Below are 22,052 nucleotides of genomic sequence, written 5' to 3'. Positions count from 1 at the left end.
CTTCTAAAGATTATGCAAAATTTCTGAAGGTATATAAAGCTTATGAAAAAGCGTATGAAAAGTTTATACATTGGGGAATTGTTGTAAAATATCCATATGAATACTAACCAAAAATATATTTTTGCTTAAATAGCTTCAGGGTCTATTTCTTCAACCATTTCACTTCCTTCGTCAATGTCAATAGAAGCTTCTTCAACCTTTGGTAAGAATTTCTGTATAACATTTTTGTTCGTTATTGTCTTCAGAGATGAAGGATAATATTTCACATTTGTTTCACCCTTCTTATATTCTTTCTGTTCGGAAAGATTTAAAGCAATACTGAAGAAGTCAATGTTAGAGTTCTTTATGACAGTATAATGAGTATCTTTGACATTCACGAAGAAACTCTTTTGTTTCAAAACTACTGCTAACTCTTGTGAAGTATAACGTTTGCGGTCAATGACAATAGCTAATGGTCTGACATACTGACCAAACTTAGATTCTTTCACAAACTTCTTGTTAAAGATAACATTAACGTTTGAAGCACCATTGAACTCATTCTTGATGGCATTAGCGAGAGCATTGTATGAAAAGAACTTGCAATCTTGCATGTGTTTCATTATAATAAAAATATTAAATTATTTTGAAAAATAACTTAAAAAAATCTAATCTAATTTTTTCAAAAATATTTTTTTTATTTCCTACTAAAGATGTATCGGAAGTTGTCTAAGTTAGAACACTCGGAAATAAAACAACTTCTTACAGAAGCTAACATAGATGTTGCAAAGCATTACGCAACAAACAAAAAAGCACTCGCTGACTTCATTAAAGACTATAATGGTGCAATAAATTATGATAGAATTCATGAGTTCATAAAGCCGCAACGCGGCGAGGACGAAGTCCATGCAATAGCATTTCCTTTAAATGACGTTGCTATTGACTTATATCATAGACGTTCAGTACCTCATGAAGTAAGAAGAGAAATGTTTGACATAACAAATGCAAACGTTGGTCATACTCGTAAAGCTCTTTCGCATGATGTTCGTCAAGAGATGTTTGACATAACAAATGCAAACGTTGGTGAAACAAGAAGAAGAGACGACACACTGAAACAACAGAGAAGAGAGATGTTTAAAAGTGCTATAGAACAAGTTCGTAAAGCTAACGATGTCATTCGTTCCATTGACGACAAACCAAAAGAAGGTGAGAGATGGTTAAAGAAAGATGAAGAGAATAGGAAGAGAAATGTGAAGTCAGGCAATAGACTCATTGACTTTAACATCGAAGCTTTAGATGAACCAAACAGAGACTACTTACACAAACATTTCGGTAAGGTTTTCATGAGACTCTTAGAGAAGATTAAAATAAACTCCCAACAGAGATGGATGGTATGTTATAAACTTGGTGGAAAGTATGAATGTTCTACGTTAAACCTCAATAATATTGGAACACTACTACATCAGCTCTTGAAGGAGAACTTTATATCAGAGATAGAAGCAAATGCTGCAGGTATTGTTGAAATGCACTATGACTTCTTCTTGACAAACATAAAGAATCTTACCGAAATAAAGATGTATGATTTAACAGAATATGAAGGCTTAACGATGTCAGATGTAAAGAAAGGCAAACCAAAAAAGAGACCATATAGAGATGAAAGCACACTGACAAATGACCAGAAAGCCATTTTGGAAGCTCTTAAGCAAACAGGAAACCCAGCACTTATAGAAAGCTTTTGGAAAGATAATGGTGAAAAGAAGTTTTATAAGAAGAGAAGCGGTCAGTTCTGGAAGTATCTTTGCACATTACCTATAAATCTTGAACGCTACCAAATCTTCAATGAACTGAACAAAAGAACTGCAACACTTATGACAGAAGACAATTGTTTCGTTTATGCTTGCATTCAGGCTGGAGTAGATGAAGACTATTGACCACATGAGAGAAGTCATTCGTGTTAGAGACTTTCCTCAAAGTAAAGTACAAGAAATTTCTGACGCAACAGGTATAGCATTTAATGTTACCATTGGTTATTTCAATGACTCAAGACATAATGAAATAAAGAGATACATACCAAAAGAATGTAAACTGTTCGAACTATTGACTTACTTCTTGTTGAAGACCACTACATGCTAAACGAAAGATTACCAATGACAACATATTTCATTCGCAACTATATAGAAATCTTGAAGGAGTGTGGTGGAATGAACATTGAAAAACAGATGAAAATATATACAAAGAGAGATGATAAATATTAGTTCGCATGATAGAACTAACACCGCTATGGGATGTTATGAAAACATTGTGGGAGTGCAAATATTTCGAACCTATTTCTTATGGAGAACTTTTCACATATACGACTGACTTATATAAACAGAACCTTGCACCATTTAAAGATTTGACATATGCTCCAAAGTATTGTGTACAACTGAAGAAGAAAGCAGAGTCAAAAGAAGTAAATAAAAATAAGTGCAAGTTCATTCCTGAGCATGTTTTCTTTGCTGACTTTGAGTGTAGTACCGATGGCTTTCATAAAGCTTTTAACATATGTTACGACAATGAAGATGGTTCAGTGAGTGAAAGCATTTGGGGTCAGAACTGTGCAACAGAATTTTTGGAGCGACTTCCTGACAAGAGTTTAATATATTTCCATAACCTCAGTTATGATATAAACTTCATCTTAAGACACATGACAGAAGTGAAAGGAACTCCCATCATTAAAGGTTCACGAACAATGCAAATAACTGGTTTATATAAAGGAAGGGCAATTATTATAAAAGACTCTTACAGTGTTATAAATAAGAAGCTTAAACTATTTCCTGCTATGTTTAACTTACAAACAGGACCGAAAGAAGTATTTCCATACAACTACTACAGCAGTGTTTTGTTAGCAAATGACAACAGAACTGGTGTCATTTCTGAAGCATGTAAGTTTATCCAGGATGCAAATACATTCATGAAGAACATAGATTCCATCAAAGGTTGCAGAATAGATGAAAACCACTTCGACTTAGAAAAATATAGCACATTTTATTGCAAACAAGATGTAAGAATTTTAAGAGAAGGTTTTGTAAAGTTCCGCAATGACATATTGAAAGAATTTGATTTAAACGTTTATGACTACGTTAGTATTTGTTCTATTGCTAACAAATTGTTTGAGAACAGAGTGTACTTCCCGAATGGAAATCTTTATGACCTCTCAAATAAACCAAGAGAATTTATTTCGAGATGCATTCAAGGTGGAAGATGTATGCTGTCAGATAACATGAAACAAAAGAGCGAAAAGAAACTCATTGCTGACTTCGATGCTGTTTCATTATATCCATCAGCTATAGCAAGATTGTATACTTTAGAAGGAATTCCAAAAGTATTGAAGGATGAGATGTTAAGCACAGAGTATCTCATGAGACATTTATTCGATGACGACCAAAAGGAACCCATTGGTGAAAAGTTTATGTCTGGCTTCTTTGTTCTCATTAAGATAACAGAGATTGGAATACATAGACACTTTCCTTTAATAGTTTGTGACCCTGAACTAAATCCAGAACTTAACGTTCCCAGAAGTTCAAACACTTGCTGTTTAATGTATGTTGACCATATAACATTACAAGACCTCATAAAATATCAAGGTGTCAAATGTGAAGTGTTGCAAGGATACTATTACGATGGAAACAGAGATATTAGAATAAGAGATGAAGTAAAGAAGTTGTTTGAGTTAAGGTTAAAGTATAAGAAAGAAGGAAATCCTTTGCAAGAAAATATAAAGCTCATTCTGAACAGTATTTATGGCAAAACTATTCTATCTCCTATTGAGTCAAAAATAACCATAGTAAATGACAAAGATGCTATAAGATATGCCATCAGAAACTACAACCATATAGTGAAGTTCGAAGGTTTGGATGGTTCAGATAAAACTATTTTCAAGCTAACGAAAAGCATTTGCAGACACTTTAACTTTTGCCCACTTGGTGTAAATATTCTATCAATGTCGAAGAGAATAATGTGTGAAGTATTCTGTACTGCTGAGGACTTAGGAATGGACATCTTTTATAGCGACACCGACAGTATGCATCTCTACAATGAAGATATCCCTCGTTTAGCTGAAGAGTTTGAGAAACGTTATGGAAGAGTTCTCATTGGTAAAAACCTTGGTCAGTTTCATAGTGACTTCGCAGAAATAACACCTGGAAAACAAAGTTTAGCATACAAGTCAATATTTTGTGGAAAGAAGACTTACATAGACTTACTCACGAATGATTTAAATGAAGTTGCATTTCACTGCAGAATGAAAGGCGTGAAGCAAGATGTTATTACTTTAACCGCTAATGAAATGTTTCCTGACTCTGTTCAGTGTTTCTATGATGAAGATAAAGGTTTAATGATTCCGCAAGGAAAATTTGACAAAGACTCTGAGTTCAGTGTTATGAAGTTATATAAAGCACTTCATGATGGTCAAGAGATTGCATTCGACTTATGTAAGTCTTCTAGTCCTTGCTTTGCTGAAAAGTTTAACTTCTCAATAACGACTAAAACAAGCTTTATTCGTAAGTTGAAGTTCTGAGGTCATTTATTTTTGTCAGCAATGAGACCATTCATGATAAAAATAAGCCGCTAGCGGCAAGGGCGAAGCCCATGTGGTCATTTACAATACTGCGATGGTAGAGTTTAAGAGTTGTGCTTCAATGTAGAGACAGTCCTTATGGTCTGGAGGTAAGAACACTGGGCAGTTATGATCATGAGTGGAGAACATGTCTACCCAAAACTCACGATTGAAGCCAGTTAATTTATAGTATTTAGGATTTGGCAGTGGTGAAGTTCTTGTATGACCAATGAACTCATTTTCAACTCCCTTACTTAAGTTTGAATATAATATAGCTTGCTTTCTATCCCAAATGCCAGGTGTTACAATCTTTGAAAATTCATTTTTCCTCGGAAGCATTGCATCATAATTGAAAACATTCTTGAAATCATCACTTGGTTCAGAGATTTGAAATCTTATACGTAATGGATTTTCTTTCTTTAGCTACTTCATTGAATGGTGAGAATACAACAAACTGACAGTCATGAGTTCCATCTTCATTTTCATTAAATTCATAATGAAAGTCTATAAGTTGTGGCTGACTACCTTCTTCTTTCAGTTGTGCAAGAAACTCACGTAAAGGCTGTAAAGTTTGTACTTCAATGTTAAACTTTTTCTCGAACATTTCATTAAATGAAATCATACATTGCAACAATGTTGTATCGTCTTTAAAGTATTTGTATATGTGAATGTTTTGGGCGCTTAAAGACTGTTCGTCATTTTCTATCTCGACTTGAAGTATAAAGTCAACCTTTCTGAAAGCACGTGTTATATACATAGATGTTATGCCAATGTACTTCTCTTCATTTATGTTCACAATCCAGTCTGTTGGAAACTTAAACGTTACTCTGTTCCCCTTTATTTTGACGTCAGGGTTTTCACTACTGAACGCAACAGATAAAGGTATTTGTCTATACATTTAATTCGGATAAAAATAAACCATTTACTCTTTCTTTGCTTCAGCTTCTTTAGCTTTTGCTTCAGCTTCTTCTCTAGCTTTTTCGCCAGCAGTGGGTTCTTTTGTCTTCCAGCAGCTAATGCAGCTAGTTGTTTTTCACTAAGTTTTCTCTTTGGTCTCTCTGGCTTTTGTTCTTGTTTTTGTTCCTTCAGTTCGGATAAAATTTGCTCGCGAATTTCTTTCTTCAATGCTTCAACATCTATGACCCCTTGGGTCTTGTCCGTAGGGCTTGTCTGAGTCATTTGACTGCAGATAAAAAAACAAAATTAAAACTTTAACCGATGTAAAATGAGCTTGTCAAAATCAGAACGAGAGTCTATTATATTAAATGACGCAAGAGGAATACAACATCCTTTCTATTACGTAAGTCAGAGTAAAGATGGTAAAATATACGTAAGAAAAAGAAAGGTTCCATTAGCGAATGCAGAAAGCGACAACATTAAGGTGTATGGCAAGGGTGAAGTCCATATAAAACCTTCTATTCAAACTGAAAAGTCAATAGAACAAGAAGAAAAGAAGCCAGATGTACTTTCAATAACGAACCAAGAGCTTATTGCAAAGTTCGTGAATTTCATTGAAAAACAAACCGAGTCAAAGAACCCTGACCCACCAGTGAAAGAAGTTGAGACAAAAGAGAATGTACAGTTCATTGAAAATGTCAAGAAACAACCTCCACCACGAATGCCAAGAAGAAGAGTGAGAATAATGAAGTAAATAGATATTTTTATCCGAAGTAAATACATGCAGAACGAACAGTTAAACGAATTTACTCCAGCAGAGCATATTCATCAGATTCGCTCATATTTCGATATCATAGACAATGCAGTTCAAATTGGTGACACTAATAGAAAATATTCTGACGCAAAGATTCCATCACAACCTGGAACTGCTAAAGATAACACATGGGTAACATTCAATCTCTCACCTCCTGGTGAAAATATGTTGGACCTTTACAATACATTCATTACGTATAAAATGGAAGGTCAATTTATTGTAGATAAAGAAATTGGTTCAGGTTCCAATAAAACAAACCCACCAGGATTTTGGATTGGTTTCGATGACGCTTTCTATGCAGTTGCTGGATATCAAATCCTTGCAAATGGTCGTATCGTATATTCTCAAGACAACGCAAGAGAAGAAGCATATATAACTTCAAACTCACAAACTACCGAACAAATAAAGAAAGTAGATGTTTTCTCAAAGACTCGACATGAAGATGTATGGAGTCATTCGGGAACATGCAGAACAGGACAAATTGTTAGTGGTCCAATTACAGCAGGAAAATCATTTGATTTTAAGCTTCGTTTAAGAATTCCTGTTAGAAGATTCCTTCCATTAGAAGCTATTCGATTTATTCCAGCTTTTGCAGGAAACATTCAGCTTAAAGTAAAGTTCAGTAGCGACGCCTTACAATGCACATCTATATCTGTAAATGATATCATTGCTTTCAATCCAACTCTTAAAGTTGCATTTGCTTCAGATTCAAATCCACCGACAAATAAATTTGTTCCATGGAATGAACCATTCACTATGATAACGAAGGCAGTAGAAGCTAGTGGAACAGTTACTATTACAACTGTAACCCAGCAACTATTTCGAACAAAGATGGATTTTAATGAATGTTTCATTCATCCAAAGTCATTCTCTTTAGACCCTAACATTTATACAGAACTTGTAGAACATTATACAAACGAGGCTTTATGTTTTCCTGTTAAAGTTATGGATTGGATTCCTATGGACGGTTCATTCTCAAAGAATACAGATAGTTCAAGTGCAACATTTACAGCAGCTTATACGCCTATTAATGTTAAAAGTATTTGGGCACTATTTAGAAAGAAAGACAACTATTATGTTAATTTTGAGAACCCTAAGTTTAAATATCTTCAGCTTTCCATGGGAGCTTATGGAAATATGCCTGCAGAACCTGAAAAATCATATGGACCTGTATTTTATGAAATGGTTGCGAACGCTTGCAATACAAACAATGATATGATTGGATTTAATGAAGATGTTATGAGGTCATTGGTGGATGATGGTAGTGTGGAACATAAATGGGATAGCTATGACAACACACATTTCTTATGTGGTTTTCCAACAGAAGTGGACTTTTGCTTCCAGCAAGGTCAAACATCTACTGCTCCAATAACATACAAATTGTCTGTTAAAGGACCTATTGAACTAGCAACTGAAAACGTACCAAAGCCACTTATTGGATTTATGAGGGATTGTTGCTTTGCCATTCAGGTGCGTGCTAATGGCATCCCATAATAAGATTAGATGACTATAACTTAGCTACGGACGACAGTGAGGAATAAAGGATGAACGTTTATTTTTAAAGCTTATAAATGAGTTCTTCATCAAGCTCTCGTGAACCTTCACCATCTATGAAACAAACTTTACCAAACGATTATGGAGCACCTATTGAATATTTCTTACGAGCTGCACAATGGCAAAGAGCAGTCTCACCAAGGTTAGGTGTTCCACCAGCTCCTGTCAAAAATAGCATTTGGTCAAGTCCTTATATAAATATGGTCTCCCACTAGGTTTGCTAGCTACAGCAGGAGCAGTAATGATGTTGAAAAGAAATAAAGCAAATGTTGTAAATAATACTGAAGTAGCTGAAGTTAAACAAACTCCGACACCATCGCCAAACCAACGCCTTCACAAAAACAACCCTTCAATGACTCCTGAACCTATGGAATACAAACTCCTGTTCAAAAGTCAACTCCAAAACCGACTCCAACATTTAAACCAGAACCTACACCACAAATAAATCGTAAAACTCCTGCGTTTCCTTACTGAAAAAATAACGTTATTTTTATTTAATATTAAAATTTTTATTTGATTGAAATGACGACTAAAGTCACTGAAGCAATGAAACAAAAGTTTTTGGTAGAATACATTAAATCAGGAATTATTCCAGAAGGTTTTTACATTCATACTATGAAGGATGGTAGAGTTCAGTTTAGAAAGATAAAGCAACCATTAGATAAAGAAGGAATTTTGAGAAAGATTAAACTTCATGAGGACAACATTGCTGAACTTAAGAAGAAGTTAGAAGAGTTGGAGAAAGCAGACGACAGTGAGGAATAAAGCAATGAATTCAACAGGGTGAAAAAAGAGGTGAGAAAACAGGTGAGATCTCACCACTTCACCTAAATTTATTTTTGTGCTATGTTTTCATACGTGTGAGGGTGGTGATATCATTTATTTTTAAGTTTATTTTTTTATTTTATTTGGATGTAAATGACGAAAACTATTGAGATAACAAACTACAACGGTCATGAGTTCAAGAATTTGTTCTTCGTTCCTCGTGAAAATACATTCTATCAGATACGAGGGAGAAAGGGTAAAGTTAGTTTGAGCGTTTATGAAGGAATGAAGAATGGAAAGTTTATACAAGCATACGATACAAACGGTAAACGTGTTTCATTAGCTTTGTCAAAACTTACTAACATTTATTTTGACGGTGATTTTGACCTATATGAAGAAGAAAGTGAGTCAGAAGATTATGAGCTGTTATGTGAAGCACAGCAATGGGAGGAGTTGCAATACTTTTGTAAGTGAGAACGCTTATTTTTTACATTAGTGAGGTGAAGTGGTTGGTGGCTTTATAAATATTTAAGGTTAAGTTAGTGTTGTCGTTTGTGTTGTAAAATATACGTTACCGGTTTTGTAAAGTGTCAAAACCGCTAAGTGGTGTACGGAGGCGCGCAGTGCCTCAGTACACGACTTAGCCATACTAACTCTCATTCGTCATATACTCATAACAGAGCGTTTAGGAAACGACTCTTACTATGACCAAATCATTATATCAGCAACTTCAGACTCTATGGACTCAACAGCGAAAACATTTATGTCAAAAGTTCAATCCTCTGTCGTTAAAGTTCCAGACAGTGAACTCATTGAATTTCTTCAACGTTACATTCAACGTAAGAGAAAATATTATGCCATCGTTGAATTTATACAGTCAGGAATGCAAAAGACTTCTGAGGAGATGGAAAGAATTATTGACAAACACCACTTACGTCAATACTCAGGAGTTTACGATATGAAACGACTTACAAACTACATTCTGTCAAAACTTTCAAAATACCCCTTCAAAAAATATCCTTCAAACACTCTGCTCGTTTGCGACGACTTCGCCGGAAAAGGTTTAGTGTCAAAACCAGACTCACCATTAGCTAACATCATTACTAAAGTCAGACATTACCACTTAACTGTAGCAATACTTATGCAAACATGGAGGTTTTTAGCTTTAAACATAAAACGTCTCATAACTGACTTCGTTATCTTTCAAGGTTTCTCACGTTATGATATTGAACTCATTTGGAAACAGTCAGGTATAACATTACCTTTTGAAGAAATTTGGGAAGCATATAAGTCTCTCATCTCTCCTCGTTCATACCTTGAGATTCATATCATGACTAATACCATTAAAGTCAAAAATATTCCATGGGAACGACCAACATTGTTTTAAAGTTTAACCTTCAATTGACTGATGGTAAACAAATTCCATGCATCTCTGTCGCCATTTCTGTTAATATTTTTGCTGTCATTCATATCATCCACTTCCCCAGCCGTTAGCTTTTGAGGATATGTGTTAGAATAGCTGTTCTTAAATGAAGGCTTCTCTCCCTTGAGAGCATAAACTCTATAACTTTCTGCATACTTTATGTTTGAACCTCCTGAGCCATCATTGACATAAATTTTTATAGGCTTCCACCCTTTGTTCATATTCCTGCTTCTTCCCTTAGCTCTTTTGTTCAGTAGTTCTACATCTTTATACACAGCACCTGTCTCAGTGAATTCAACAATATTTTCATTCGTTAGCTTTACATTCAAACCCTTGTCGAGTATATTGTTCATTTCATACATATAAAAGGTTTTATTCTATATGAAATGAGAAGCAAATCCATCTTAGCTGGTGCCGTTAATGTTCCAATTGAACCAACATCAAATGTTGACTCACGAACGACAAACAATATTGTCATAAAGAACTATAGTTCAGAGTGTTTGAAAGAAAAAGAACCAGAACTTAAGTCGGTGAATTTAAACACAGCTTCAAACGCTAACGCTACATCAGATGTTAAGTTAGAGTATCCACCACTGGACCAAATTCTTTCAAGAGAAGCCAACGACAACCCTTACACAAATGTTCAAACAAATCCTTCAGATAACGTAGACCATTACCTTCTTCAGTATACCAAACAATTTTACTCAAAGACGATAAGAAGCTTTTGGTAAATCTTATAAGCAAGAACCAAATAATTCTAACAAAGGAGGACCTTGAAAATGTTATATCACGAATAACAGGGAAACAATGTGTCATTGACTATCTCGACCCTGAAATCGAATGCTGTGGTCAAACGCCACCATTCATGAAAATAGGTAACATCCGCGTCATTGAAACACCAGGAACTACAGGAGTTGAGTTTAAGTATAAATATTCGAACGAGTATACAAAACTTTCAACAGAATATAAACTTTGCTTGAAATATGTTTTAGTAAATTAAAGCAATTTGTAATATCTATCCAAAACTTCTTCAACAGTATCGAACTCATCTTCATAATGCAAACCTAATCTTATTGACTTGGTGCAGTTTTCACTAACACAATATTTTTCTGTTCTCTTGACTGACATAACTAATTCATTTGTTTCATCAAACAGCAACAACCAAAGTTCATGACCTAATACATAACATTCATACTTTATATTTTTAGCTCTGAGTTCTCCTGTAAGCTGTTGCATTTAATATTTTCTAAAAAGTCAACTTCAACAGTCATTCGCACTGGTGCCTTCAGTTCTACAGGCTCTCCTTGAAAGTCAACAAGTCTGAATTGCATGTCTTTCAAATTATGAGGACTAATGCGAACCCATTTACCTAAATGAGTTGCTATGACAGGAACGTTTGGAATGAACATTGAATTGACTGCATAACAGAAGGATTTATATTCTACTGAACCTTTACTATTAACTCCTGAAATGCCTGTGACATTAGCTATTTTAGACTCAATGTATAAACAATTACCATAACATACGTATGGAACAGATTTCATCTCAATCGTTTTGTCAACACTTTTCAAAGGAAATGTCATATGGTATGCACCCAAAAGAAGTTGTACTCTATGACTCATTCTTGGTATCTTAAACTCCTTCGCATAACTGAACTTCAAAACTCCTGCAATAAGTTTAACATTCATTAAGTTTTCTTCGTTATCCTTGTTTTTGTAGTATTTATGAGAGCATTTAACACTCCAGCTAATGTTTCCATCTTATATTCTACATTATTGTGAAATCTTATTTCGTGCTTCTTTCCATCTATTTCAATCTCCATGAAATCTGTTTCATCTGTTATAACGAATGAAGCGATAGTATTGAAGTCAACCATTCTGAATGCAAGCGCCTCATTCTGTAGACCTAAGTTTGTTTGTAGCTTTACTGTCCCGTATTCGTTTGGGTCTGTACTTTGCAAATAGAACAACATTTTATTCTCATTAAAATATGAGTATAGCTGCATATGCGTATGAAGCTGACAGAGCTAAACGTTTATATTTTGGTCAATACTCTCTCACACTTACTGACAAATATATTGTTATCACTGATGGAAATACTGAGAAATACATAACATGGAAGGACTATGAAAAGTTTGACCCTATTTTAACTCCATGTACTATGCCGTTTATAAAGGACGGTGAAATTATTGAAAAAGATAATACAACCGTATATAGGTCTGTTTATGAAGCATTAGAATATATGTTGAATCATAACCCAAAAAGATTTGACCCAAGCACTACACCATGTGCAATGCCTTTTATTAAGGACGGTGAAATCGTAAGAGTTCCGGATTCAACGGTTTACACAGCTGTTCAAAACAGTTTACAAAACATTTTAGCGAATATCTTTAATTCAGAAACTACAGAAATAAAATTACCGTATATAACAGATGCTAAAGAAATTAAATCAAAAACGACAACATTATTTACGTCACTTAATGATTTAATGACTTATATCATTAATATTCCTGCACCAACTACAGCATTTGATCCAAACTCGACGGTTTGCAGTGTACCTTTCATAAATGACAGTTCATTAATTACTTTAAGGGATTCGACAGTAAATGAATCATTAAAGGCGTCATTAATGAAAATCATTGATTTTAATTCATTCACGAATACATATAATTCATTCATTAATGTTTCATATGCTTCTAAAGAAGGTGAGCCAAAAACTATCGATAAAGCGGTGTATGAAATAAAAGCATCAACGACGAAATTGAATTCGTTAACTTTTGACGGTGATAGTTTCGTTAATGACATAACATCGGGGAAAACAATTTTAACGAAAGAATACTTAAAATCTCATGTTAGTGAGTTCGTTGAAATTGAAAAAGAAGGTGGAATTAAGTTCGATCCACTGAATTTCATTTTCAGCTTAGCGAATGCGGGTGTTAGTTTCGCTGAATGGACAACTATACAGAGTGAAATAAATGCAATATGGACGTTTTTGGGGTCAAAAGCGGGAATGGATGAGCTTGTAAATGCTGCAAGAACATTAGGTGAAACAGGAAATTTTGTAGATGGTTTTAAAAGACTTGTTTCAAATGTTTTAACAAACGCAAAGAAATTATTTAGATATACCGTACATAACGGACGGATTTTCGAACAGATAGCAACAAACCCTCCGGTTATGGCTGCGTTGATGATGGTTAGAGATATAAAACCACGTAACGACGGGAACGAAGAACATGAACAACAGGATACTGGTCGGGTTATTCGAGACATTAAAAACGTGTATCCTGAAGTTATTGATTTATTTAGAGGAGTTAATGATTCAATTTCAAAACATTCTATAACCCTCGATGAAGAGAATAAATTAACAGATTATATATTCGTCATTATTGCAGAATTAATGAAGAGAATAAATGAAAAAGGAATTGGTGATATCATTAATGTCAGCGATGTAATGATGAAAAGAAATTTTGACTCATTATTTACAAAACCGAAAACAGAATATAGTCTTTATGACGTAATTACCGAATTAATGAAAAAGATTAATGATAATAAGAGTTCTGGCGGAAGAGTTGAATTAGAAGTGAATGATGTTAATGAGAAATTAGCCGAAAAAGCAGACAAAAATGAGCTTTTAGCTCTGAGTGATAAAGTCAAGAACCACGTTCATTATATAACTTCAGACGAACAGATTATAATGGACTACCATGGATATTTAACACGAAGTGATGAAGCGAAGACAAAAAATGTTAATGAAAGAAGATATAAATACATTCGTGCTAAAGGTTATGACATAAGCTGTACTGTACAGTATGATGTAGCTAAAGCACCAGAAGCATTTGGTTATACCGGTGAAATTTATGCCTCTACTTTCAATGTTAACGGTGTATTAGTTGAACCAAGATTTACTTTGAGAGTTAAGTCAAAAATAACTTTTGAAGATGCTATTAAAAGTAAAGCTGACAAAGTTGAACTTGACGCAATGAACAAAGTTTTGAAATCTCATAAACACAACATCTCCGATATAAATGAACTTCAAGCTACATTAAATAGTAAAGCCGACAAGAACCATACACATAAATCCTTCACTACTGTTAGAGCAGACGACATAATATTGAACTATACCCTTGGTTCAAGTGCACCTTTAGAGAATCCGAGTACAAGCGTAAAAGATATACTAAACTCCTTAAATAGTAAATGTATGAACATTGAAGGTCATGTCAGAAACTTTGAAACACATGAACTACCAGCAATGTTAGATAAGAAAGCAGATAAAGAACATACACATAAATCCTTCACTACTGTTAGAGCAGACGACATAATATTGAACTATACCCTTGGTTCAAGTGCACCTTTAGAGAATCCAAGTACAAGCGTAAAAGATACACTAAACTCCTTAAATAGTAAATGTATGAATATCGAAGATCATGCCAGAAACTTTGAAGCATATGAACTACCAACAATGTTAGATAAGAAAGCCGACAAGAACCATACACATGAAGAATTTCAAACAATCAGGATTAAAGAAATTAAGGCATGCATTGAAGAAGTAACAAAAACAGGAAGAAACGGTGCAACTGTACATGAACAAAGAATTTATCCTCCTACTTTTCCTAATGGTTTAATAACAAACAATATAAATATTGTAGATGGCAAAAGATTTATAAATGTTAAACATGAACTTCTAACAATGAAGACTGAAATACTTCAAACATTATATCCTGTTGGTTCTATTTATACGTCAATGAATTCAACAAATCCAGCAAGTGTTTTAGGTTTTGGTACGTGGAAGCAGATTGTAGATAAATTCTTATACTGTGCTAACTCTTCAAAACAAACAGGAGGTTCGAAGAAAATTACTGAAGCAAACTTACCCGCGCACACTCATACAGGAACTACAAACACAACAGGTAATCATTCACATTCAATAACAAAAAGAGGTTATACAAATCTTGCAGCAGGTTCGGATAGACAGGGAATGCATAGATATGATATTTCAAGTGACCCAGTAGATTCAAGCACAGGTATTTTCTGTGGAACCACAGGAAATCATTCACACACTTTCACAACAAATCCAACAGGCTCGGGTGCAGATTATATGCCACCATTTGTGACTATATTCGCATGGTACCGCGTTCATTGAACGCGCTTGAGCCTAGAATAAAATCTTTAACTTTACATAAATGAGCTTGAAAGAAGTATTTGAACAACATCCATGGAGGTCATTTAAGAAGTTCAATGAAGCCGCAAAGAGTTGGGGATTTACTAACAGAGCTGAAGTGAAAAGGTTCTTTGACAAAAATGTTGTACATCAAACAAAAATAAACCCTTACGACTACTTTTTACCAATTTACTCCAACACTCCTGACGCATACCAATTTGACACTCTCATTCAAAGCAGAAAAGGAGGACATAAACCATTCCTCATCTTCATTAATGTTAACACTCGTAAAGCTTTTGCGTATATAATGAAAAATAAAGGAACTCATGAAGTTTTAAGAGTTTTACAAAAGTTTGTAGCAGAACATAGCCCAAGTACTTTAACATCAGACCAAGACAGTGCATACCTCAGCAATGAAATCACAGATTTTCTCATTAAGCATAACATAACTCACTACACTACTGAAGACCATAACCATAACATACTCGGCATCATAAACCGCTTCATAAGAACGCTCAGAGATTTAAATCAAGAGCGAGACTTTACCGAAGAAACAATGAAACATTTTCTCGAAGTATATAATTCCTCAACACATTCTACAACAGGACATACACCAAATTCAATGACACAACAACAAGAAGAAAAGTATATACAAAAGAAACGAAGCCAAACACAAAATATCAGAAATTCAACACAATTTACCCTCATTCCTGGTACAAAAGTTCGTGTAGTTCTTGACGACAAACCGTTGACAAAGAAACGTTTAAGGTTAAGTAGAAACTATTATATCGTAGACTCTACGCAAGGTAATGGATATCTTATAAAAGCTGCTGACGACTCTATTGCGTTTTACCCTCGACATAAATTAGTTGAAAGTAGTAATGGCAAACTTGCTGAAACCATTGACGAAGCAAAGCGAGGAGTGGTTATTGAAATACTTGGCTATAACATAAACGATGACACTTATAAAGTAAGATATGAAGGAGGCGTTGAAGATGTTATACCATCTAAGAACTTGAGAGAGTCAAAGTCAACACATCTGGGACCATTAGAGCGGGAGTACTGGAAAGACAAAAATAAGCCAGAAAGAATAAGAAAATTCTTCTAAACTTTTTCATTAGATGTAAATCAGACATGAATGACAACAGTCATGATATCATTAATGGTACCATTTATTTTTGTCATAAATTTACACCAAAAATATATTTTAGGTGAAGAGGTGAGATCTCACCCGTTTTTTCACCTCTTTTTTCACCCTCACGAATTTTCATGAATTTCCTTAAGATAGAAAAAATAAAGTTAGTTTTATTTTTATTTATTTTTTTATTTTGTATAAAATCCTAGTCACGTCAATGTTGGTAGAGATGAAAAACTTCATTCCTTCTTCATATACTTTCGAAACAAAAATCCAGAAGATAAAGCAAGAACTGTTAACAAGTAATTTAGACTGTACCGCACAGGATGAAGAAAATGAAGAATATCTTTATGACATGCAGGACCTCATCGACCATTTACCTAAACTACCTGAAATTCAGCAACAAAAACTAACCATTCCCGAATTTGACGAAATTGAAGTCAAAGCAACTGACTCAGTAGAAATAAAGAAGTTCATACGAAAGGTAAACTATGAGTTTCTAGGATATCATTGCAACCATAAAGTTATGGACAAAGATTGCGACATGGTTTATAAAAATATTTCTGACCTTTACAAATCCGAAGAATTTAAGACATACGACAACTTTGTTTCATTAATTGCAGAATGTGTATGGCAGATAAGAGATAAAGATAGAAGAGGTAAAGTATGGAATGAACAGATAAAACCAGCAGCTTTTGAGTTAAAGAAAACCATTGACGCCTTATTTGTTCTAGCTGGTTTTATTTCAATGTATAACGCAAAAATGATGCCGCAATGTTCAAAATGTAAAGCAGCAATAAGAAAATATAACTACTCAGTCAAAGAGATAGAAAGAATGCAAAACGACTATGCAGACTTAAAGAAAGAAGCAGAAAAGCCAGCAGAAGATAAAATGGATATGTTGACATTTCTTAATAAAAACTATTCAACAGCAGAAGATTTCCTTCTGTCTGACGTCAAGAAGAAGTATAAAGAAACTTTCGGTATCGTTAAAACATTCGATGTACTAAAAGAAGAAATAGAAGCTACGAAACTGTTTAGGATTTCAAATATACATCGTACAATTCATGTGAAACGCTTGTGAAAAAACAGGTGAGAAAACGGGTGAGATCTCACCTCTTCACCTCAACATTATTTTTGCTGAAAAATGACCAAATTTCATGAATTTTCATAAAAGATAAAAATAAAGTTAGTTTTATTTTTATTTATTTTTTATCTTGTATGTAAAGACAGTAATGTCAAACATTGAGTTTGAAACAGTAAGAAAGATTGACAATGACACCAAAGTGGTTAGAATTGGTGATTTAAACGTAAGATACTGTAAGAAATACAACAAATATTCTTTGTCAGACATTATAACACCTTCTGGAAAGAAAACAAAGGACTGGGTTAGAATTGCTTCTACTCAGAAAATTTTGACAAGAAATCCTGAGCTCATGATATCGGTAAGATTCTATGGAACTACAGCATATCTCATTGACAAAAGTCTTATACCAATAATTCTTCTGTGGATTGACCCTGTTGTTGGATATAACTTCATAACTTATGGTTCATTCGACTCAGAACGTTGCAGTGAAGGCTTACTTTACATCGTTCAGAAACCGAAGGACTTCAATACAAAGAGATATAAGATAGGAAGAACATATAATATAACTCAAAGATATGACAGTACAGTCAATAGAGTCAAGGTTGTGTTCGTTAATGATATGAGAGCTGCTGAAACAGAACTGCTTGAAGTTTTTGAGAAAATGTATGGTGCTCCCATAAAAGGTAAAGAAACGTTTGAAGTAGATGAGATAGATAAAGCTATAAAATTATTTGACGAAGTTGCTGAAAAATACATGTAAAGCGTTTATTTTTGTCTTTTGTGAAAGTCAGAAAATAACGCTAATTTTTTCCTAACAAAAATTTTTATCTTGTATGTAAAGACAGTAATGTCAACATCAGAGAACACAACAACTGCTATCGTTCATGAAGCCATAAATGAAGAATACGAGTACATACAGTATAACAAACAGTTACGTCTCATTCGTTCAGTCAAAGACGATATGTACCAAATGCAAAGTATAATGAATGCTCTTCGATCTACAAAGCAAGCATATCATTGGTTTGAAAACCAACAGACAAAAGAACTTTTAGAAGAATTTTCCTCATATAATTGCTTTGGCAGAATGAAGAGATTCCGTATGAAAATCGCAAGAATTTGGCTCCTTGTTTGAAAGGTTATTATGTTCATAGACTTTTAGTAAACGCTGTAGCAATGTGGGCTTCACCTCGTTATGCTTGTTATATTTTTCATGATGTTAGATGAACTATATAAAGCAAAAGATGAAGTCATTGAATCCAAAGACAAAAGCATACAGAAAAGAATACCGCGTTCAGTACCAAAAGGAAAGGAAAAGAGTTATAGGTATATGATATATACTGAAGAATTGGAGAAAGAAGAAGATAAAGATATGGTTATGTTGCATTTAGTCAGAAGAAACAACAAGAGCTTTTATGACTTAGCTAAAATATATAAATCTGACAGAAACTGGTTCTATCGTGAAAACTTACCGATTTCAATGACACCGAATGAGCAAATAAAGGAAATTGTCAAAAATACTCTTCCTCAAACACACTATGACATCAAAGGTTGCACAATACTTACATTCAAAGAAGACTTAACATTACTGAAGGAAAAAATAACAGAATATTTCGATAACTTCAAAGAGGAAGAATGAAGTCACGACAACATTAACGAAGAGAGAATGAGGTGAAAAAGAGGTGAAAAAACGGGTGAGATCTCACCTCTTCACCTAAAATATATTTTTGTGCTATATTTACACTCATTTACGAAGAAGTCATGAATCCTACGTCAATTATGTTCGACCTGATAACATTAACGATAACATTAAATAACATAAACGATAACATTAACGATAACATAAACGATAACATAAATGCTCCATGTCAATTATGTTCGACACTGATAACATTAACGATAACATTAACGATAACATAAACGATAACATTAACGATAACATAAACGATAACATAAATGCTCCATGTCAATTATGTTCGACACCGATAACATTAACGATAACATTAACGATAACATAAACGATAACATTAACGATAACATAAACGATAACATTCATTTTTGCATTAATCCTGCTGTGTTGTCAAAATGTCATGTTGTCATCATTTTTAAAAGAAGTTAATTAACCTGGTGACATGGTGACGTAGTGACACCATCAGTTATTCAAAAATATATTTTTGCTTAAATAGCTTCAGGGTCTATTTCTTCAACCATTTCACTTCCTTCGTCAATGTCAATAGAAGCTTCTTCAACCTTTGGTAAGAATTTTTGTATAACATCTTTGTTCGTTATTGTCTTCAGAGATGAAGGATAATATTTCACATTTGTTTCACCCTTCTTATATTCTTTCTGTTCGGAAAGATTTAAAGCAATACTGAAGAAGTCAATGTTAGAGTTCTTTATAACAGTATAGTGTGTATCTTTGACATTCACGAAGAAACCCTTTTGTTTCAAAACTACTGCTAACTCTTGTGAAGTATAATGTTTGCGGTCAATGACGATAGCTAATGGTCTGACATACTGACCAAACTTAGATTCTTTCACAAACTTCTTGTTAAAGATAACATTAACATTTGAAGCATTATTGAACTCATTCTTGATGGCAGTAGCGAGAGCATTGTATGAAAAGAACTTGCAATCTTGCATGTGTTTCATTAAAATAAAAATATTAAATTATTTTGAAAAATAACTTTAAAAAATCTAATCTAATTTTTTCAAAAAAATATTTTTTTTATTTCCTACTAAAGATGTATCGGAAGTTGTCTAAGTTAGAACACTCGAAATAAAACAACTTCTTACAGAAGCTAACATAGAAGTAGCAAAACATTACGCAACAAACAAAAAAGCACTCGCTGACTTCATTAAAGACTATAATGGTGCAATAAGTTATGATAGAATTCATGAGTTCATAAAGCCGCAACGCGGCGAGGACGAAGTCCATGCAAGAGCATTTCCTTTAAATGACATTGCTATTGACTTATATCATAGACGTTCAGTACCTCATGAAGTAAGAAGAGAAATGTTTGACATAACAAATGCAAACGTTGGTGAAACAAGAAGAAGAGACGACACACTGAAACAACAGAGAAGAGAGATGTTTAAAGTGCTATAGAACAAGTTCGCAAAGCTAACGATGTCATTCGTTCCATTGACGACAAACCAAAAGAAGGTGAGAGATGGTTAAAGAAAGATGAAGAGAATAGGAAGAGAAATGTGAAGTCAGGCAATAGACTCATTGACTTTAACATCGAAGCTTTAGATGAACCAAACAGAGACTACTTACACAAACATTTCGGTAAGGTTTTCATGAGACTCTTAGAGAAATTAAAATAAACTCCCAACAAAGATGGATGGTATGTTATAAACTTGGTGGAAAGTATGAATGTTCTACGTTAAACCTCAATAATATTGGAACATTACTACATCAGCTCTTGAAGGAGAACTTTATATCAGAGATAGAAGCAAATGCTGCAGGTATTGTTGAAATGCACTATGACTTCTTCTTGACAAACATAAAGAATCTTACTGAAATAAAGATGTATGATTTAACAGAATATGAAGGCTTAACGATGTCAGATGTAAAGAAAGGCAAACCAAAAAAGAGACCATATAGAGATGAAAGCACACTGACAAATGACCAGAAAGCCATTTGGAAGCTCTTAAGCAAACAGGAAACCCAGCACTTATAGAAAGCTTTTGGAAAGATAATGGTGAAAAGAAGTTTTATAAGAAGAGAAGCGGTCAGTTCTGGAAGTATCTTTGCACATTACCTATAAATCTTGAGCTACCAAATCTTCAATGAACTGAACAAAAGAACTGCAACACTTATGACAGAAGACAACTGCTTCGTTTATGCTTGCATTCAGGCTGGAGTAAATGAAGAAACTATTGACCACATGAGAGAAGTCATTCGTGTTAGAGACTTTCCTCAAAGTAAAGTACAAGAAATTTCTGACGCAACAGGTATAGCATTTAATGTTACCATTGGTTATTTCAATGACTCAAGACATAATGAAATAAAGAGATACATACCAAAAGAATGTGAAACTGTTAGAACTATTGACTTACTTCTTGTTGAAGACCACTACATGCTAAATGAAAGATTACCAATGACAACATATTTCGTCAGAAATTACAAAGAAATTCTCAAAGCTTGTGGTGAATGAACATTGAGAAACAAATGAAGATTTATACAAAGAGAGAAGATAAATATGTAGTTCGTTATGATAGAACAACACCGTTATGGGATGTTATGAAAACATTATGGGAGTGCAAATATTTCGAACCTATTTCTTATGGAGAACTTTTCACATACGACTGACTTATATAAACAGAACCTTGCACCATTTAAAGATTTGACATATGCTCCAAAGTATTGTGTACAACTGAAGAAGAAAGCCGAGTCAAAAGAAGTAAATAAAAATAAGTGCAAGTTCATTCCTGAGCACGTTTTCTTTGCTGACTTTGAGTGCAGTACCGATGGCTTTCATAAAGCTTTTAACATATGTTATGACAGTGAAGATGGTTCAGTGAGTGAAAGCATATGGGGTCAGAACTGTGCAACAGAATTTTTGGAGCGACTTCCTGACAAGAGTTTAATATATTTCCATAACCTCAGTTATGATATAAACTTCATCTTAAGACACATGACAG

The 22,052-nt window shown here is 34.0% G+C and overlaps 18 protein-coding genes and 4 pseudogenes across 22 annotated transcripts, besides 2 other annotated features; 17 read left to right on the top strand and 5 right to left on the bottom strand.

The window, feature by feature from the left end:
* Positions 1–9,238: part of a mobile genetic element that runs on past the window's edge.
* Positions 1–22,052: part of a mobile genetic element that runs on past both edges of the window.
* TVAGG3_1034610 (uncharacterized protein) lies at positions 126–599 on the bottom strand (the record flags this gene model as incomplete). The annotated part of the gene is made up of 1 exon (XM_051255305.1): positions 126–599. The coding sequence occupies one exon, from the start codon at positions 597–599 to the stop codon at positions 126–128; it is 474 nt and encodes a 157-aa protein (XP_051080879.1).
* TVAGG3_1034600 (organellar and viral DNA polymerase type B) lies at positions 690–1,768 on the top strand (the record flags this gene model as incomplete). The annotated part of the gene is made up of 1 exon (XM_051255304.1): positions 690–1,768. A coding segment is annotated over one exon (1,079 nt), but the record flags the coding sequence as incomplete, so codon positions are not given.
* Positions 2,237–3,858, top strand: TVAGG3_1034590 (organellar and viral DNA polymerase type B; the record flags this gene model as incomplete). The annotated part of the gene is made up of 1 exon (XM_051255303.1): positions 2,237–3,858. A coding segment is annotated over one exon (1,622 nt), but the record flags the coding sequence as incomplete, so codon positions are not given.
* On the top strand, positions 3,959–4,534 carry TVAGG3_1034580 (organellar and viral DNA polymerase type B; the record flags this gene model as incomplete). Its single annotated transcript, XM_001279346.2, has 1 exon — positions 3,959–4,534. The coding sequence occupies one exon, from the start codon at positions 3,959–3,961 to the stop codon at positions 4,532–4,534; it is 576 nt and encodes a 191-aa protein (XP_001279347.2).
* Positions 5,496–5,752, bottom strand: TVAGG3_1034570 (uncharacterized protein; the record flags this gene model as incomplete). The annotated part of the gene is made up of 1 exon (XM_051255302.1): positions 5,496–5,752. A coding segment is annotated over one exon (257 nt), but the record flags the coding sequence as incomplete, so codon positions are not given.
* On the top strand, positions 5,799–6,224 carry TVAGG3_1034560 (uncharacterized protein; the record flags this gene model as incomplete). The annotated part of the gene is made up of 1 exon (XM_051255301.1): positions 5,799–6,224. One exon carries the CDS (start codon positions 5,799–5,801, stop codon positions 6,222–6,224), a length of 426 nt encoding a protein of 141 aa, XP_051080875.1.
* Positions 6,252–7,825, top strand: TVAGG3_1034550 (annotated as a pseudogene). Its single transcript has one exon. A coding segment is annotated over exon 1 (1,574 nt).
* Positions 7,856–8,011, top strand: TVAGG3_1034540 (uncharacterized protein; the record flags this gene model as incomplete). Its single annotated transcript, XM_051255300.1, has 1 exon — positions 7,856–8,011. A coding segment is annotated over one exon (156 nt), but the record flags the coding sequence as incomplete, so codon positions are not given.
* Positions 8,361–8,603, top strand: TVAGG3_1034530 (uncharacterized protein; the record flags this gene model as incomplete). Its single annotated transcript, XM_051255299.1, has 1 exon — positions 8,361–8,603. The coding sequence occupies one exon, from the start codon at positions 8,361–8,363 to the stop codon at positions 8,601–8,603; it is 243 nt and encodes an 80-aa protein (XP_051080873.1).
* TVAGG3_1034520 (uncharacterized protein) lies at positions 8,757–9,077 on the top strand (the record flags this gene model as incomplete). Its single annotated transcript, XM_051255298.1, has 1 exon — positions 8,757–9,077. One exon carries the CDS (start codon positions 8,757–8,759, stop codon positions 9,075–9,077), a length of 321 nt encoding a protein of 106 aa, XP_051080872.1.
* On the top strand, positions 9,367–9,990 carry TVAGG3_1034500 (protein of unknown function, DUF4106 family; the record flags this gene model as incomplete). The annotated part of the gene is made up of 1 exon (XM_051255297.1): positions 9,367–9,990. The coding sequence occupies one exon, from the start codon at positions 9,367–9,369 to the stop codon at positions 9,988–9,990; it is 624 nt and encodes a 207-aa protein (XP_051080871.1).
* Positions 9,987–10,388, bottom strand: TVAGG3_1034490 (uncharacterized protein; the record flags this gene model as incomplete). Its single annotated transcript, XM_051255296.1, has 1 exon — positions 9,987–10,388. The coding sequence occupies one exon, from the start codon at positions 10,386–10,388 to the stop codon at positions 9,987–9,989; it is 402 nt and encodes a 133-aa protein (XP_051080870.1).
* TVAGG3_1034480 lies at positions 10,413–11,026 on the top strand (annotated as a pseudogene). The gene has a single exon. A coding segment is annotated over exon 1 (614 nt).
* On the bottom strand, positions 11,226–11,338 carry TVAGG3_1034470 (annotated as a pseudogene). Its single transcript has one exon. A coding segment is annotated over exon 1 (113 nt).
* On the top strand, positions 12,016–12,884 carry TVAGG3_1034460 (organellar and viral DNA polymerase type B; the record flags this gene model as incomplete). The annotated part of the gene is made up of 1 exon (XM_051255295.1): positions 12,016–12,884. A coding segment is annotated over one exon (869 nt), but the record flags the coding sequence as incomplete, so codon positions are not given.
* On the top strand, positions 13,036–14,013 carry TVAGG3_1034450 (keratin-associated protein family; the record flags this gene model as incomplete). Its single annotated transcript, XM_051255294.1, has 1 exon — positions 13,036–14,013. A coding segment is annotated over one exon (978 nt), but the record flags the coding sequence as incomplete, so codon positions are not given.
* Positions 14,713–15,165, top strand: TVAGG3_1034440 (phage tail repeat-like family; the record flags this gene model as incomplete). The annotated part of the gene is made up of 1 exon (XM_051255293.1): positions 14,713–15,165. One exon carries the CDS (start codon positions 14,713–14,715, stop codon positions 15,163–15,165), a length of 453 nt encoding a protein of 150 aa, XP_051080867.1.
* Positions 15,491–16,291, top strand: TVAGG3_1034430 (integrase core domain containing protein family; the record flags this gene model as incomplete). The annotated part of the gene is made up of 1 exon (XM_051255292.1): positions 15,491–16,291. One exon carries the CDS (start codon positions 15,491–15,493, stop codon positions 16,289–16,291), a length of 801 nt encoding a protein of 266 aa, XP_051080866.1.
* TVAGG3_1034420 (organellar and viral DNA polymerase type B) lies at positions 16,536–17,353 on the top strand (the record flags this gene model as incomplete). The annotated part of the gene is made up of 1 exon (XM_051255291.1): positions 16,536–17,353. A coding segment is annotated over one exon (818 nt), but the record flags the coding sequence as incomplete, so codon positions are not given.
* On the top strand, positions 18,619–19,041 carry TVAGG3_1034410 (uncharacterized protein; the record flags this gene model as incomplete). The annotated part of the gene is made up of 1 exon (XM_051255290.1): positions 18,619–19,041. The coding sequence occupies one exon, from the start codon at positions 18,619–18,621 to the stop codon at positions 19,039–19,041; it is 423 nt and encodes a 140-aa protein (XP_051080864.1).
* Positions 19,581–20,054, bottom strand: TVAGG3_1034400 (uncharacterized protein; the record flags this gene model as incomplete). Its single annotated transcript, XM_051255289.1, has 1 exon — positions 19,581–20,054. The coding sequence occupies one exon, from the start codon at positions 20,052–20,054 to the stop codon at positions 19,581–19,583; it is 474 nt and encodes a 157-aa protein (XP_051080863.1).
* On the top strand, positions 20,576–21,583 carry TVAGG3_1034390 (annotated as a pseudogene). Its single transcript has one exon. A coding segment is annotated over exon 1 (1,008 nt).

Source organism: Trichomonas vaginalis, chromosome I, assembly GCF_026262505.1.
Source record: "Trichomonas vaginalis G3 chromosome I, whole genome shotgun sequence".
NCBI lineage: Eukaryota > Parabasalia > Trichomonadida > Trichomonadidae > Trichomonas > Trichomonas vaginalis.
This window is presented reverse-complemented; position numbering and strand designations above follow the sequence as displayed.